General features: G+C 47.4%; 1 protein-coding gene and 1 long non-coding RNA gene across 4 annotated transcripts; both read right to left on the bottom strand.

Annotated features, from left to right (window-relative positions):
• Positions 1-13: 13 nt before the first annotated feature.
• Positions 14-1459, bottom strand: LOC127608844 (uncharacterized). The gene is made up of 3 exons (XR_007964393.1): positions 1280-1459; positions 1096-1193; positions 14-389 (listed from the first exon to the last, which is right to left on the bottom strand). It is a non-coding gene; the product is annotated as an uncharacterized LOC127608844 (long non-coding RNA).
• A 154-nt stretch (positions 1460-1613) lies between these two features.
• On the bottom strand, positions 1614-16949 carry LOC127611749 (FH2 domain-containing protein 1-like). 3 transcript variants are annotated; one of them, XM_052083389.1, is made up of 16 exons: positions 16788-16949; positions 14688-14832; positions 11412-11703; positions 11170-11334; positions 10922-10983; positions 9009-9111; positions 7150-7235; positions 6978-7078; positions 6778-6848; positions 6606-6713; positions 6267-6337; positions 6052-6169; positions 5683-5847; positions 4421-4516; positions 2968-4358; positions 1614-2859 (listed from the first exon to the last, which is right to left on the bottom strand). In XM_052083389.1, exons 3-16 carry the CDS (start codon positions 11592-11594, stop codon positions 2100-2102), a joined length of 3480 nt encoding a protein of 1159 aa, XP_051939349.1. In that variant the 5' UTR covers positions 11595-11703; positions 14688-14832; positions 16788-16949; the 3' UTR covers positions 1614-2099. The 3 variants fall into 3 exon arrangements, with proteins under 3 accessions (XP_051939349.1, XP_051938822.1, XP_051940064.1); XM_052082862.1 differs by having other exon boundaries at positions 1614-4358; positions 16788-16948; XM_052084104.1 differs by lacking the exons at positions 11170-11334; positions 11412-11703; positions 14688-14832; positions 16788-16949 and having other exon boundaries at positions 1614-4358; positions 7150-7239; positions 10922-10939.
• Between the last annotated feature and the right edge of the window lie 291 nt (positions 16950-17240).

The following is a 17240-nucleotide window of genomic DNA, read 5'->3' as shown; positions in this document are numbered from 1 at the left end:
CCTTCTCACTCACTTCCTGTTGCCAGCGTTGAGTGTCTTTATGATGGGCCACCACCCATCTTTTCCTTTACGATGTCATCACTCCTAACAGCGTTTGCGATTCTTTGACCGGCAGAGCAAGCTTGCAAAGGACCCAAAGTGAGGAATCAAAACAACACAACAAAGCGGCGTTGGGGGATTTTCTCCACATTGCCAACACCGGTATGTGAGTGCAGGAAATCTTGATGATACGATGCTTGCTGCAGGTTCACAATCCTACAATAGCCATCGGCCTGTTGACCCGGACCCTCGCAATGACAACCCCAACAGGTGATGGCGGATGTGGTTCATGGCGTTCCGCAAGCCGAAACAGCAGACATTCGTGCCGCCATCTTAGCCTCTCCTGCTGGCTGTCATTCATAAGTGTTAACCCGGTTGCAGTCATATTTGTGATTGGATGGACATGTAGGCGAACTTCACAAAAGAACCTTTTGCTGTCGAAATTCGATTGCGCAGCCAACTAGTTTGTTTTGGCCGACAGTATAAACATCATACAAAATGCAGACGGTATTTTTCACTGACAACCCCAAACATACATATGAGATTCTTTTGTCACTCATATTTATCGCATTTTGAGGAGAATTTTTAGAGTTTCATTGTTATATTGCTGGTAAATTTGATTTGTTAGATTCTTTTTTGTTGTTTGTTGTTTGTTTTTAACTCGCTAATTGATGATTGACTCAAAAATCCTGATGCACTTAAAACTTCCCCCCCCAAAATTACAATGGGTTAGTTTGACCTGCAGCCTAAAAGGAGGGTTAAACACTGAGCTTTTGACTCATTCAGTACCAGTCAATTCTGGACCAAGTCTGAAAAGACGTTTAAAAACGTCTTTGGGAGTGAATGAGCTAATGTCACATAGAATTTTTTATTAATTTACTTTATGTTAACTCTTTTGTTAAGCGCTTTGTTACAGCTGCAGCTGTTGTGAAAGCGCTATATAAATCGGCATGTATTGTATTTTGTGAATCAGGAAAGTTTTTCCTGCTAAGAACAAAGCATGCGAAAGTGCTATAAAAATCAGCATGTATTGTGTTGTATATCATTTTCACTCACCCTCCTCCAAATTCCAGTCACACTCACGTCTGCGATTACGGCGCCATCTGTTGGCAGGCCTGCCAAATCTTCTCGAATCAGCCTTGTCTGCCTTCATCCTGACAAAAGAGGACACCAATGTGAGTCACATGCACGAGGAGACGAGTGGTGGCTCTGGATACTGTGGAATGGGAATTTGGAATACTTCCTCTGTGGGACGTAACAAGCAACCAAGAGGACAGGGTGGGAGAGGATGGGACAGAAGTAGAGACTGTGGCAGTGGAAGTAGTTTTGGGGTGCCTGAACACCTGAAAGCAAAGACGTGGAAAAGCAGAATCCTGCGTTTTTAACCCTTTCATGCACCACGTAACCTGGTAACGCGATAGATTGTCCATTGTAGTAACCGCTATCCCTGAAAGGGTTAAACAGAGAGTTGACATGAAATTAAGCGTCTGGACTGGTCTCGACAATTTTGCTACTGGCAAATGTGTCAATGGATGAATACGAACTAGAGATTCATGACTAGACTTTAGACAGGATTTGTTTGCTTTGTGGGAGAGCTGCAACGAGTTTTATTTCGATCCGACAGATATACACATTTTAAGATGTGAAAATGTACATAAATAGATTGAATTTTAAGGGTTGTACGATAGCTCAGTGGCGGACCATTCCAGTCCTTGGGTACCGATTCAAAGAATAATGATTGATCACATCATTCACAATGGGCATGGCAAAGGTTCCCCTGAGACATTTTTAGACAGCTGAGTGACATCTTCAAAGCTACTCGATCCTCAGTGATGCAAACACACTACACAAATACACGTCAGTCAAGTTAAAAGGTGCACCATCCACAATCAATTATCAAACAAGACATTCACTGTGTTCTTTGGAGAAGTTGTCCCTTTTATCATGGCACACCATCGTGTACCACAGAATGACCACAAAAGTACAAATGAACTTTTTATCCAGCTTGTTTCGTTAGAGTATCTGCTTGTGGTGTTGTTTTATATGTTATACGTCTTGTGTTATCTCCAGCTGGGCCTGCAGACCTTGAGGGACTGCTGCGATTGGCCAGACTGGTCCGAGAAGCTGCCGCTGCGCCTGTGGCTTTGAGAGAGGCCTGGGGACTCGGGAGCCGTCGAGCCGGGAGGCAACCCGACGCTCGAAGGCGTCCTGATGGGTTCAGACGTCCTGATTCTTGAAGGGGGCCTGATGTTGTATGATGTCCTGAGGCTCGGTGGTGTACTGGCGCTCGGCGGTGTCCTGAAGCTTGGTGGGGTCTTGGTGCTTGGCGGTGTCTTAACTGTCGGCGGTGTCCTGTCGCTTGTCGTGGTCTTGGCGCTCTGCGGTGTCCTGACGCTCGGCGGGGTCTTGGTGCTCGGCGGTATCCTAACGCTCTGCGGTGTCCTGACGCTCGGCGGGCTCTTGGCGCTCGGCGGTGTACTGGCGCTCGGCGGTGTACTGGCGCTTGGTGGGGTCCTAATGGTCGGCGGTGTCCTGACGTTTGGCTGTGTCCTGACGCTCGGTGGGGTCTTGGCGCTTAGCGGTGGTGTGCTGACGCTGGGAGGGGTCTTGGCGCTCGGCGGTGTACTGGTGCTCGGCGGTGTACTGGCGCTTGGTGGGGTCCTAACGGTCGGCGGTGTCCTGACGCTTGGCGGTGTCCTGACGCTTGGCGGTGTCCTGACGCTGGGAGGGGTCTTGACATTTGCAGATGTCCTGATTCTCGAAGGGGGACTGATGTTTGGTGGTTTGTCGATGCCTGGTGATTTCCCGACACTCGGCGGTGTCCTGGCGCTCGGAGGAGTCTTGGTGCTCTGAGAGTTCTTGGCGCTTGCCGGTGTCCTGACACTCGGCGGTGTCCTGGCGCTCGGAGGAGTATTGGCGCTCTGCGAGGTCTTGGCGCTCGGAGGAGTCTTGGCGCTCTGCGAGGTCTTGGCGCTTGGCGGTGTCCTGACACTCGGCGGTGTCATGACGTTTGCAGACATCCTGGTTCTCGAAGGGGGACTGATGTTTTGTGGCATGCTAATGCCTGCCGATCTCCTGGTCCTCGGCCATGTGTCGTTGCTTGGCGGTGTCCTCATACTCGGGGTCCTCTTGGACAAGGAGGAGGACGAAGACAAGGAGACGCGAGGGTGCCCGGCAGATGTGGAGGTTTTGGAGGGTGCCTCAGAAGCACGTTTGAGGACATGCGCACTTGGAAGGCTTGCGCGCGTTTGTCTAAAAGAAGAAGAGGCTGTGCTTCTGGCGAAAGCCGGGGCTGACGACGGGGCGGAAGGAGGAGCGACGGGAGCGCTGAGAGTGTCGCAGCCCTTGCCGCTGAGCGCTCGCAGCGTGGAGCGACACATTTTCTCCTCTGGCGGCTTTCGAGCTGCAGGAATGCGGCGCTCCTTTGAATCTCGGGCCTGGAGGCTGGAGCGTCGGGAAGACGGGGCGGCAGAGGGGTTCTCTCCTCGCTTTTCTCTCCCAGTCCTTGAGATGGGCACCACTTTCCTCATGCTTTGCTGCTCAGAGCTGTTGAGGGTGCGCACCCGCTTGGATCGGGTCCCGCTTGCGGCGGAAGCGACGGCGTCGGACGAGTCCGACTTCTTTCGCAGGTCCGAGTGAGGAGGATCTGCAGGCGGGCCGCAAAGCGACGAAGAAGGCAACGGTTGGCGACTGACGGGCTCGGACAGGGTCGGAGCGGCAAAAGACGCCGGCTCCTTTTCCGCCAGACAGTCCGTCTCGCACACGGCCGTCACGCACCACACAACCGCCGGTTGCACTGCCATCGGCACTTCCGAAGCCCGTGGCTCTTCCGCGCTGGGATCGGTGGCATCTCGGAGACAAACGAGGCCATCGACCTCAGCAAAGGCCTTCAGCTCAGGAACCAGCGAGCAGGTCTGCAGGTGCACCACTAAGTTGTTGTTGTTTGCGGTGGCCGAGACTTTGCGTTCGTGGTCTCTGTTGTTATCTTCGGACGGCGTTTTGCAGCGACGGCGTTCCAGCCGTGTCATCGAAGCCTCACCCTGGTCTCGGCCGCTGTCATCCAAGTCGGAGGCGGCGTCCACGTCACCATGACACTTGAGGTTGTGGGTGTATTGTGCTGTCAGCGTCATTGTGGGAGAGGGGGAGGACGGGCTTTGTGACGGCGAGTGTCCGGAGTGTCCCGTACGGCGTCGAGAAGCGCGCCAGCTGCTCGACGTCGGCGACAGGAGTTCCCGGAGTGCACTGGCCTCGCCCTGTCGCAACATGGCCGCCGTAAGGTCCGTTTCACTGCTGCAGTTCAAGCCCATGGGACTGTTCACCTGCAACACCGCAACGTGGTCAACTGATTTGCTGCACGGTTTGGTCGTTGGTGCGTTGTTACCTTCTCGCCGCCAGCCCACGAATGTCTCTTCTGCTCCTCCAGCACTTGTAAGCGACAGCGACGGGCCTGCTCCCTGGCCTCCCGCTCTTTGTTCTCCTTCAATCAGCCAACAATCCATCCGTAAGCAACAACCGTCGGAGCGTTATTGCGAGGATATGTATGATCAGGAATCTAACATTGTTACAGATGGGGGTCCCCCCCCCCCCTGAAATCGGTTCATTAAAATGTAGTTTTACATTTTTAGATGATAGATGAATGATTTATTGTACATAATCCAAAAATTTAAATATTTGTCTATCAACACTGACATGTATTTTATCTAAGAATTGGCTAATAATATCTGTAAATAAAGTATAAATAACATGAAAATGAGAATAAAGCAATTTTTAAAGTTTTATTATTACTACTATGACTGCTGTAAATGTTTTTTAAATGCATTGATCCCAAATGAATTATTGAAAATATGTTCCGAAAATATGAGCACAAATATTAATTAACTGTCATTTAATTGTGAATAAAGCAACTATTCTATATGCGCATATTTACTTTTAATCATTTATCTTGTATTTATTGTATGTAAAAATTGCAAAAAATAATATATATATATTCATGAATGAATGAATGAATATATATTATACATTATATATGAAAATAATATATATATATTCATTCATGTATATATATTCATATATATATATATGAATGAATGAATATATTATTATTCATTTTATATGAAAATAATATATATATGAATGAATTCATGAATGAATGAATGAATGTATATATATATATTATTTTTTGCAATTTTTACATACATTAAATACAAGATAAATGATTAAAAGTAAATATGCGCATATAGAATAGTTGCTTTATTCACAATTAAATGACAGTTAATGAATAAATATTTGTGCTCATATTTTCGGATCATTCATTCATTCATTCATTCATTCATTTTCGGAACATATTTTCAATAATTCATTTGGGATCAATGCATTTAAAAAACATTTACAGCAGTCGTAGTAGTAATATATAGATAAAAAGTTGGCCAGTAAAGTCAAAAGCTTTATTAAATCACACGCAAATGCTGCAAAACTGACAAGGTGAAAGTTGAAAAAAAAAAAAGTTTTTTTTTTTTTAATAAACAATTTTACAAGCACAGGGAAGCTCACCAACAAATGAGCCATCCCACGTGACGCTTTTCCTTCAAAACTCAAATGCACCTGCCCTGACCCTTCTACACTACCATCGATCCGGCAGCCTACCTTGACAGCGTGGCTGAACTTGCAGCAGAAGCCGTGCAGGACGGCGAAGCACTCGTCTAGTCGGAACGTGTCGCCGTCCTCGCAGAAGAAGTCCATAAATTCATCGGCCTCCTTGCCCAGCAGCTGCCGGTCGCTGCTCAAAGAGCACAGCCCCGCCGTTGTGTCCTGGGGGGTGGCGAGGGGGAGTAAAGTCAGAAGGAAGTGTTCAAATCTGAACCATGAAATTTCAGGTCCGTTGAGTTCGTGGCAAAAATCCAGCAAGACGAGTCCTTGCTCCACTCAAGTTCCTTGTTTATTTCTTTACTGTCTACGGCTAGAGTTACTTGTGAAAGTTGTGTGTGGAGTTCCAAAGTTGCACATATGCGCTACCTGCAAGAAGCTGTCCAGCTGTTGCAGGAGCTCACAGTCCGTGCGGACGCTCTCTTCGAGAGCGCGCATGCGGCTCCTCAGCCGTTGCAGTTCCGCGTCCAGTAACTCCAAGGAGATCCTGCACAAATAAATTAATAAAATAACAAGCAAAAGTCCCTGGCAAGCTTCAAGTACTTCATCCGCCGGATGACCGAGAAGAAAAGATTCTGTCTGACCTGGAAGCGGCCTGAATGTGACTCAACTTCAGTGGGAAGTCCAATAACGTCTCCTCGGTTTTCCAGGCTTCCTGGGAAGATGAATTTGATCCATTAGATAATCAAACGGTCACTTAAAGGAAGGAAGGAAGGAAGGACGAGAGGAGGAGCAAGAGGTAGACAAGGAAAAGGAGCATGTGAACAAAGTAGAAAAAACGAGGGGGAAGATGGCAAGAACACGGAAGAGCAGCGTAAGCGCAAGGAGGGAGAGGACAAGGATGACAGATGAAGAGTGAGAAGAGCAACGAGGACAAAGTTGGACTTGGCTTGTTTTTTTTTTTTTTTTTTGTGGTGACCCACCAGAGCCACAAAGTGCAGCAGGTTCATTCCCGGTTTGTTGGCTTTGGTGTCGGCCAGAGACAAAAGGGACGAGAGTTTGAAGCCCGCCGCGTTGCCGCCATAACCGCCCTGTAACACACGCGCGTCTTAGACATCACGTTGCTAACACGCTAAGGACCGCCAAGTCGCTCACGGCGTTGAGGATGTTCCCGGCCTGCAGGACCAAGTGGAGGACGGCGTGCAGCTCCTGGCAGCCCAGAACCTCTGCAAGGGGGGGTGGTGGGGGGGAAGAAACCAGGTGATCATCAACCCCTTTGACTTTATTCGTCCCTTTCGAAATAGAAATGCTTTGAAACTGGATGAGGAGCCGATGCCGATGGCTTTTGGCGTCACCTTTGGTTGCGGAGCGAAGGACGCCAATCTGTGCCTGCATGCCCTTGCACATTCCAGGAATCTCTTCCTTGGACAGCATGCACTCGATGCGCAAGGTGTAACTGTGGAGCGATCAGACAGATGATGACAAGCCATCCAGCAGCGGCAAAAGGGTGAAAGGTTAGCGGCTAACCTGGGGAGCTGAATGAGCATCAACAAGAAGGAGTCGGCCAACGGCAGCTTTGACACGTCACCGGTGTACGTCTTCATCTTCTTCACCTTGCTCCAAACAAAAATTGGCAATCACTCGCTAGCCACTCCGTACATTTGTGCCTTACATACACGAGTGACGACGTGTTTCCAACTCGACGATGCTATTCAGGCATTGTGACAAGTGGTCCGTTTCCGTAAATCAGTCGTGTATCCCCAAAACGGGCAGAGCATCATATCATATCAATTCCAAAACTACACTCATCTTTAAAGTCCTTATAAAATGAAAAGAAATGATGAGAACAGAACAGGAATGTTAACAACTGTGCCAAATTTCTATTAAAAAATTAGCCAGGCGTGTCACCGATGGTGTAGTACTTGTGTTTATTTTATGCTTTCTGATTAATCCAACGACCTTGTTTGCCTTTTTGCTCTTTTGGAATTAAAATTAGCTTTTTTGTGAGCACCCCAGCCTCGCTTCTCTGCAATTTGATCTTTAAGATAAGATATCCTTTATTTGTCCCACACTGGGGAAATTTGCAGCCTCCAGCAGCAAGAATGTGGGTAGAAAGAAGAAAGAAGAAAAAAAAAACAAACAAACAAACACCCTTTACCCTTGACAAACTGACAGATGTCGGTTCACTCTTGTCACAGTTTGGGAAAAAAAATGTGTGCAATATTTCGGGGTGAGTATAATGCATGAAAAAAATAATCACATCATAAACATGTTTAATGGTTAGTAGGTTTGGGAAATAGTAGTTTTACTTTCTACTTGTGCTACATGTGACTACACGTGCCCCCCCCCCCCCCAAAAAAAAAACACTTTGCGCCCAAAATGGGAAAACACAACTGTGGCCTATTACAGTATAGGATGCATATAATTTGTCCTGCTGGAACCCACATGAGGACCATTCAGATCCCGGGTCAAGCAAACGTGGGGTCAAGATGGTTGAGACCTACAATTGCCCATTTGCAACCCACCTAAAACCCGGTCGGAAACTCACGTCAGTCCATATGGGCTACGGCGGGTGTGTCAAACTTATTTTTTCAGGGGCCACATTGACATTACGGTTTCCCCTCGGAGGGCCGTCATGACTGTGAATTTTGTAAAACCATGTAAATGTTTAACCAGCTCCACATATTATATACACAGCGAACAGCAAATGGATGGAGAGCTTGTTTTGTAATCGGAAGTCAAGAATAAAGGCTTGTTCAAATATCGTTATGGATTAGACATGACAAGATGAAATTTTGATTCAGACTTTAGCAAGCATCATGGAAGTTGGCATGCTCAATTTGCTTTCGCGGGCCACATAATATGGTGTGGCGGGACAGATCTGGCCCCCGGGCCTCGACTTTGACACGTGTGGGATAAAGTATGTGGTGCCCTGGTGGAACTCGGGAGCAAAACTCAAAGGAACCCAGAATGCGTCAAAACACATGGTGCCCAGATGGAAATGTTGGCTGGGTCTTTATCTTTCCAAACAAATCTGAATTCACTCTACGGGGTCTTTAAAGCGATATCACTTTTTTTTTTTTTTTACAATGTTCTTTCTTGTTTAATAGTTCTGACAGAAATTCCACCACAGTGATGTCCTTAAACTATTTTTTTTTTCATTTGACTGATGACTCAAGTGGATTGTGGAAGTACATACAAATCCCTATGAAGTGATTCAGGTGTAGTGAATTGATGATTTGTCTCCTCCCAAATATCTATCAAGGTATTTTGGATGGTGTTCTCAGTCAATCTGTGTACTTTGTACATTATAAATGGGATTTGGAACTCGTTGCCGAGTCAAGGATTCCCAAAACAACCTCGTTTAGCAGAAATTCGTGCGGTACCTCGTCCGCCTCGGGCAGAAGCTTCATGAGCTCTCGTAGAGGCTCCGCCCCATAAGGCTCACTGTTGCCGCGGCGAATGTCGTCAACGATGGCCTGGTTGGACCTGAACGAGAAGGACAATTGCTAATCCTCAATTTGAAAATGACGCTTACAGCTAACACGAATGCAAACGGCCTCAGGGCGCCGCGGAGTTGAGTAAACACGGTCAACAACAGCACACAAAACACGAATGTCACATTGTCATGTTTTGGACTGTCTTTCCTTGCATTTTTTTAAGTTAATATTTTTGGGGGGGCAACTACAAATACTCGTCTTATTTTGGGTTTACGGACAGCTATGACATTTTCTCGTTTTACTTATTGTTGTGGATGGCAGATTTTTGCATTGCATCCTGCTGCATTATTTAGCTATTTATTCCCCCCCACATTGGCTAATTAAAGCAGATTTTTTTTTTACCTTTTAATTTTTTTGGTATTCTTAAAGGGAAAGTCAACTGAAAACAATTATTTTCAATGTATTCTCTGCGGCCCCACTCGCTCATCTAAACATGGATTAGATTAATGTTTGTGGAATTTGAATTCACCACCAAAATGCAGCCGAATTTATACGTCTGCCAACCAATCAGGGCTCAGCTTGCGAACGTCACATGGCCAAACGCAGGAAAAAGGTGAACCCTGATTGGTTGGTACCTGAGCAACTGATGTAATTTTCCATCGACAACTGGCCGCCCCTGAGATAAATATAAAAACGGGTTGATTTTGCAAGTGCAAATATTAATCAGAATCCCATGTTTGGACTGAGAGGAGTTGGGGGAGGCGTAGAACTTAATAGAAAGAAAATGTGAGTTAATTTATTGTATTATTCATTTCATTCATTCATCTTCCTAACCGATTGATCCTCACTAGGGTCGCGGGGGGTGCTGGAGCCTATCCCAGCTGTCTCCGGGCAGTAGGCGGGGGACACCATGAATCGGTTGCCAGCCAATCACAGGGCACACAGAGAAGAACAACCATTCGCGCACACACTCACACCTAGGGACAATTCAGAGTGTTCAATCAGCCTGCCACGCATGTTTTTGGAATGTGGGAGGAAACCGGAGTACCCGGAGAAAACCCACGCAGGCCCGGGGAGAACATGCAAACTCCACACAGGGAGGCCGGAGCTGGAATCGAACCCGGTACCTCTGCACTGTGAAGCCATTAATTTATTGTATTATATATATTTTTTAAGCACATTTTAATTTGATTACATAACGTTTATTCAATAATTGGTCAATTTGTTGTACGTAATGAATCAAAGAAGAGTAAAATACACTATTTCATGACAAATTTTTACCGAGAGTACAAACTATCGCATATCCATCCTTTTTCTAACGCGGTTATCCTTAGAAGGGTGCTGGAGCCTATCCCAGCTGTCTGTGTGCATGCAGTCGGCGGCATACACTCTGAACCGGTTGCCAACCAATCGCAGGGCACACACAGACGAACAAGCAAACACACCTGTCACACCTATGGACAATTGTGTTCCGTTAACCTGTCATGCATGTTTTTGGAATGTGGGAGGAAACCGGAGTACCCGGAGAAAACCCACACAGGCACGGAGAGAACATGCAAACTCCACCCAGGGAGGCCGGAGGCCAAAATCCAATCCGTGACCTCTGAACTGTGATCCTGCTGTGCTCAACAGTCGACCAAGTTGGCGCCTGTATCGAATATTATATTAAAAAACGGAATTTAATTTAAATTCTTTGAAATCACACTTTTTGTGTGTGTGTTTGAGGGTGAGGCGGGGGGCAGAGAGGGGGTTTCTGTGCAGACTGGCTTGATGCTCACAGACGCGTAACCGGCATGGCGCCATGTGTTTCACCCACAAACAACACCTTGGGGTCATGAGGGCGCCTTGTCATCTTTTACCTCTTGAACTGTTTGAGAAAGATGCCCACGTTCATGCCTCGCTTGGTGTCCAAGATGGAGACCTGTGGGGCGACAGATCGACATCGTTGGCGAGACAAATTCGTCCTCGTCGCTGTTCTTAACATTGTCGTTGGCTCGTTGACACTGTCGCCAAAATCGTTGTCACCACTGTTGTTGTTTTCAATGTCATCATCATCATCATCTTCATCATCATCATCTGCATTACCATCCGCGTCGTCGTCTCCCACCTGCTCCTTTGCATCACGCAGTGAGGATCTGCCGCTTCCACCCCTCGCGAGTCTGCCGCCATCCAGCCCCTCCTTCTGACCAAAGAGTTCTTCGACCGTGTTGGCGTCAATTTGGTAGCGCTGCCGCGCCTGGTCCTGCGTCCACAGGTTGGCGCGCCCTCGCACCTGCCGGTGCACATGTAAATGTCACAATCGCTTGAACCGCATGAAGTGGCCAGACGGGTTAACGCTTCCTTGTGTACCTGCTCCTCCGGGATTGTCTTCCAGAAGAAACTTCTCACCCTCTTGTTGTGCTTCAGGCCTCCTAGTGAAGGGGGAGGGGGCGGCAGTGGTGGAGGAGGGGGCGGAGGAGGAGGAGGGGGCGGCGGTGGGGGCGGAATTCTGTTCGCCATCTCGTTCTCATTGCCTGGCAAGACGCCATCCATCGCGTGCCTCCCGGGGGCTGACGGACGGGAGCTGCCGCAAGGTCACTGAGGTCATGGGCGGGCATGGTGGAGGGAGACCCCCGCCGACGAGTGATGCCCGATCATCTCGCTGCATCCAGAAAACACAACGGGTTACTGCCGCCTCCCGGCATGCTTTGTTAACTGCATTTTTGTACACATGAAGTAAAGCAAAAAGATGTTGTTGTTGAGCAGCCCCCCCCCCCCCCGCCTTCAAATAAAACACCTCCACACACAGCATAAACCACATGTGGCATGTAAACATATCTTGAATTTGAACTGGGAGTGCACGTGTGCCCCACACTGATGTCATTTGCAACTTCATGTTCAAGCCGACTTTAGTGTACTTGTGTGTATACTGAAACCTGCCGGTCTGGTTTTTCTTGGCGTCGAATGCAAAGCGCTCTTATTTCTTCATCGTCCCGCTGCTCCTCTCCCTCACATCAATGGTATACTAATGACGCTAAGGCACTGGTTCTAAACATTTTTAGAGGTATTGAACCCAACCAGTTAATATGCTCATTCACCGAACCGTTCACGAATGAAAAATATATATATTTTTTACAAATTCAAAAAACATTAAAAACTAAAAATACATTTCATGGGATACGTTTTTTTTTTTTTAATTGAACGACATACTATCACAACAGTCGCACGTTGACTACAAAGCAAACTTAAATTTCCCACACCACTGATTGGACAAGCAATGTCATGTGATCATCTACTGCCAGTGATGGCCAAGCGGGCGTGTCATAACTAATTAACACGTCGAGTCGCGTGTGCCTTACCCTCCATGGCAGAGGCTCCGTCGAACCCCTGAGGCCCACTCACTGAAGCCCTGGGTAAGGCTAGGATGTCGAGCGCAACGAATTTCTGACAGATACTGCAATTTCACTTTCAGTGGATTGCTAGCTAAATGATGACATAGTAGCATTCATACAGTTATTTAAAAAAAATCAAATAAATCGTACTTGTTACACACATTAGCATGCGCAATAATGAACAGCACATCAATGCTGTAATAACTTGACTGTGACTGAGGCTCAACAATTTAGCGTAATTACTATTTCCTGTTTGGCGGGGTGGTGCGCGCGGCAGCCGGCTTTAGGACGAGGTATGAAAGCGACGTGTCAACCACATAGGAGAGAGCCGACAATTTAGTCAGCCAGGCGTTTTACTTTCCGGATTAGAAAGATGGCCACCGAAAGAACTCGAATTACAACAGAAATTAGCCCGTTGCGCCAAAGGTCATTTTTAATCATATGTTTGACTAATTGTGGAAAGCCTAAAATAGCAGGAGGCGGTACTTTTAACGGCTTTCAACAGTGACTGAGGGCTACGCGATGTGACAGAAAATTCAAATATTATTCATTCCCGTCTAGTAAATGTGAGTAGCTTTTCAAAACTCTGTCTGTTTTCAAGCGTGTTCTTACAACAAAGCCGTTTTCATATTTTCTCGAATTGGAACGCTCATTTTTGGTTCGTAGCCGGTTGCTCACAGATCATTTGCGACCACTATAAGTGAGGGATGAGCATGAACTTCTCCATCTTCTAACTTGGTGATGTCGCATGCTTGAGTCCTCTTTTGTGATGACAGTATACCGATAGAAGTCTGTCCGTTGAGGACTTGTTGCTATAGAGGAGGGGAAGGTATCTTAGTGCCTAGCATTCGGGAAAGCGGAGACTTAGGCAGGATGGGTTAAAGCGTGATGTGGATGGAACTTTTTTTTTTTAACCAACTCCAAGCCGATTGGATAGTTCAGGGGTGTCAAACTCATTTTTGTCACGGGCCATATTTTAGTTAGCGTTTCACTTGGAGGGCCATTATGACTGAATCCATATAAAGAAGTCAAGAATAACTGTTGATTTAACTATTGTTGAACTTAATATCATGAGAAGAAAATGCTTTGAATATATTTCTTATTTATTTCAAATGAGAATTTAAAATTTTGGTCGACATTTTAGAAATTTTGGGCGGCCCGGTAGTCCAGTGGTTAGCACGTCGGCTTCACAGTGCGGAGGTACCGGGTTCGATTCCAACTCCGGCGTCTCTGTGTGGAGTTTGCATGTTCTCCCCGGGCCTGCGTGGGTTTTCTCCGGGTGCTCCGGTTTCCTCCCACATTCCAAAAACATGCGTGGCAGGCTGATTGAACACTCTAAATTGTCCCTAGGTGTGAGTGTGAGTGCGAATGGTTGTTCGTTTCTGTGTGCCCTGCGATTGGCTGGCAACCGATTCAGGGTGTCCCCCGCCTACTGCCCGAAGACAGCTGGGATAGGCTCCAGCACCCCCCGCGGCCCTAGTGAGGATCAAGCTGCTCGGAAGATGAATGAATGAATGAATTTTAGAAAGGATCATAGAAGTTGATGTTTGATCTGCTTTCGCGGGCCACATAAAATGAGGTCGCGGGCCAGATCTGGCCCCCGAGCCTTGTATTTGACACCAGTTAATTACCAGGGTAATTGTTCATAAGTCGCGGGATACACTTCCGTTAGTATAAGAGTTCTTGGGGTGGGGGTGGGGGGGTAACAGATCACCATTTGACGTGCTCGAAACACAAACGTTTGCCGCTGAATCAAGCGCTGACGTTTGTTGTGTGTCTACGGGGAAAACTTTTGATTTGAAAAGTCTTTCGAGGGAGGCCAACGCTTTCAATAAAAAAAATAAAATAAAATAAATAATTTGAAAGACGGCTGGTCACTCCAACGTGACGGCAACACAAAAACCCAGCAGAGCGTAAGAACGTCCGCTGAGCTTCAGTAAGCTATTTAAGGGTCTGTTGTGCAGATGCCGCGCTCTACCATGGCAACCGCTCCGAAAGCTCCCAATCGCCGTGGTAACGACTCATCAACAACGAGGCTTTGTTTGCGTGACGACAACATGACAGTGGCTGCGCGGAAGTTGAGGGCTTTTGATGAGGCGCCTCGTGGAGGCGATTTCAAGCCCCGATGACATCATCCCATGCCAATTTCCAAACATACAATAAGATGAGTGCTGGGTGCCTCTCCGCTTCCCTCATTACGATCCATCCGTCCAAACAACCTTTTGCTGCACGTTCCCACAGAGTCAGCACTGACCTGAATGGCAAGGCCAGGCCAGATCAGTCGAATGGACCCTCAAGGAGATTCTGCCTCCGATTCTCTCGGTGGTTCCGACGTACGCGCGATGAATGAACGCAGCTGGGAGGCGAATTGGACAAGTGGAGTCTGAAAGAGAAGGGGACTGGGGTGGGGCGTGGGGGGTAGGTAATGAGGAGAGAGCTTGTTTAACAGGATTGTTCTGGTCCGTCAGAACACGGCGTCCACTTGCATTCACGGCGGGAACTTAACACCGCGCCGGAACGTCAACGTGATACATCACATCTGCTTTACAGCACTGGCGCTCGCTCGCACACCTCTGTGGACGCAATGTGGGCAAATATTGACACTACAAATTCATCTGACCTGTCACACACACACACACACACACACATAAATGAGGGCCGACTTACACAAGGTGACAAATCATGTGGAACTTTCTCCAGTATTTTCCACACCATTGACAAAGTGTTAGACGTGAAGTGGGACGCACATGCACACGCGCGCCAAGAAGAAACACGCCGCTTCGTTAACACCTTTCGGGTGTCAAGACTTGGGAACGAATGAGAGAAGGGGGGAGGGAGTTGAAACGGGCGTGACATCGCACTCCTGCAGATTTGAAGAGAAGTCAATTTTAGGGAAGAAACAGAAGAAGTAGAAGAAACAGAAGACTGTTTCTCCAAATGAAAAAAAACGCACAGGAAGTTGTGAAGTGCGGACTTCCTAAGAATGTACACGAGAACATTCTTCTAAAAAGGCTTGTACCTGTAAATTGGAATGGCTGTGCACTTGTTAACTCACCGCCCCCCGGGCCCCGCCCTCCGTTGACATATTTCTGTGTTAGCGGCACGTAATTGATCTTGGGATATTTTCCTGGCCAAGCCTTCACCAGTATCCAATCAAATCTTTGATATAAGCGAGCTGACAACAACAACAACCGGGTATTTGGTGCATTTTTGTTTTTACAGTATTACAGAACAGTATTTGGGCTGCGACTAAAAGCGTTTCACAAGAATGGACAAGATTGCGACTTGAAAAACGGCTAAAGAACAAGAAGAAGCCAGAGAAGAACCGGTTAAAGACAAAGAAGAAGAAGAAGCAAGTAAAGGACATTGGATAGCGCGGGTGTTGAGGTTTTTGGGGCACAAGGTTTCAATTAGGCAGCCAGACAATAGCAGAAAACCTTCAGTGATGTCACACACCAATTCATCGGTGCCTCGACATATGAGTTTGTTTCCCCAAGGACTTGCAAGCCCAAACATGAGATAAGAGCGCAAACTCAAATCATCGCACTTCGAAACTTCAAGCGGTTTCAAGCCACTCCGAGCTGTCACGTAAAAACCTCAAATTTGAATGACGCTTTGTGTTTCAAACGTGGTAGCTTTGCCTTGTGAGGTCCGCTTAGCTAGCTTAACGCTAACATGGCAAAACACCGCTGCGGTAGGTGGGGCAATTTGAGCACACGCAGACAGACAAATGGCACCAAAATACTGTCTGTAATTTGTCTTTTGTGAAGATATCAAATATCTTACTGAGTTGCAGGAGCAGTAAAAAATAAAAAAAAAGTATTCTCGGTTTCAGTGTCTGCATGACTGCGTTATCGCCTCAGGGTGAACAAAGTGGAAGGAGCAGCACACCGAATTGGATTGCAGCATTAAATCAGGATACACAGACTGCACTTGATATTCTATGAGAGGGAACAGCTGGCCTTTTCGCAGTCAGGATGCTGGAACAAGGACCAATCCCTTGTCTGGGGGGTTCCAAGTCAACAAGGACAGATGCCTCTTTTGTGCTAGACATCGGTCACAGCAAACATAAAGAGCCTCGAGAGAACAACTAATATTAGTCCAACCAAGACCAGTTCCGACCATGGCTAAGTGCATTTGGAAAATATCGGACCATTTGGAATATACCGGACCAAGCAACATGCGGCCGGTGTTTTGCGCAGGTGAAGCTCCTTGACGGAAGGAGCGAACCAGCGTCGAAGGAGCACAAACTCCGCAGAAACGCCACAAAAGTCAGCCGAGTGTGGCGCCCGAGACGCCCGCTTGCTCACCTGCCACCAAGTCAACACAACAACACGAAACAAGAACAACTCACCGAGCCTCCACACCAAGGAAATGAACTCACCTCCCGGGTAAACCGCCGGTGACGACTCAGGTGGAGCGCGCGGATGCGTGGAAGCCCGACGACCGCGCATGTGTGACGACTCGCGCGTGCACGCGCACCAAACGTGTTTCCAAACGAGCGTTGATGTGCGCGCTCATGTGTGCGTGTGTGTGTGCGCAGCAAAGATAAAACTCGCACGTGCCACACCCTTCACCGGAAACGGTATTTGGCTTTCAAACACACACACACGCGCACGCACACACACTTTGCAAGAAAATTTAGGTGAAGCGTGCCATTGTTGATTTTTACATTTGTTGTGACATTAGAGTGCCTCATGCATGTCGAAGCTGACTTAAGTTGCACCTCCTGGCTACCCGGTGACCACTAGGGGGCCCCCAAGAGCAACCGTCAACAGAGCCGTGGAGGATAAGATCGATATTTTTT

Source organism: Hippocampus zosterae, chromosome 1 (assembly GCF_025434085.1).
Source record: "Hippocampus zosterae strain Florida chromosome 1, ASM2543408v3, whole genome shotgun sequence".
Classification (NCBI taxonomy): Eukaryota; Metazoa; Chordata; class Actinopteri; order Syngnathiformes; family Syngnathidae; genus Hippocampus; species Hippocampus zosterae.
The sequence above is the reverse complement of the archived record's forward strand: the minus strand, read 5'-3'. Positions and strand labels throughout refer to the sequence as shown.

What these genes read in the sequence shown, in the direction of transcription:
- LOC127611749 (XM_052082862.1), bottom strand. Translation starts at nt 11,594, where the DNA reads ATGGATGGCGTCTTGCCAGGCAATGAGAACGAGATGGCGAACAGAATT. An exon ending in CCTTCGCTCCGCAACCAAAG is followed by an intron (nt 6,849 to 6,977) that starts GTGACGCCAAAA and finishes CCCCCCTTGCAG; the next exon opens with AGGTTCTGGGCTGCCAGGAG. An exon ending in AGCTGGACAGCTTCTTGCAG is followed by an intron (nt 5,848 to 6,051) that starts GTAGCGCATATG and finishes GCCACCCCCCAG; the next exon opens with GACACAACGGCGGGGCTGTG.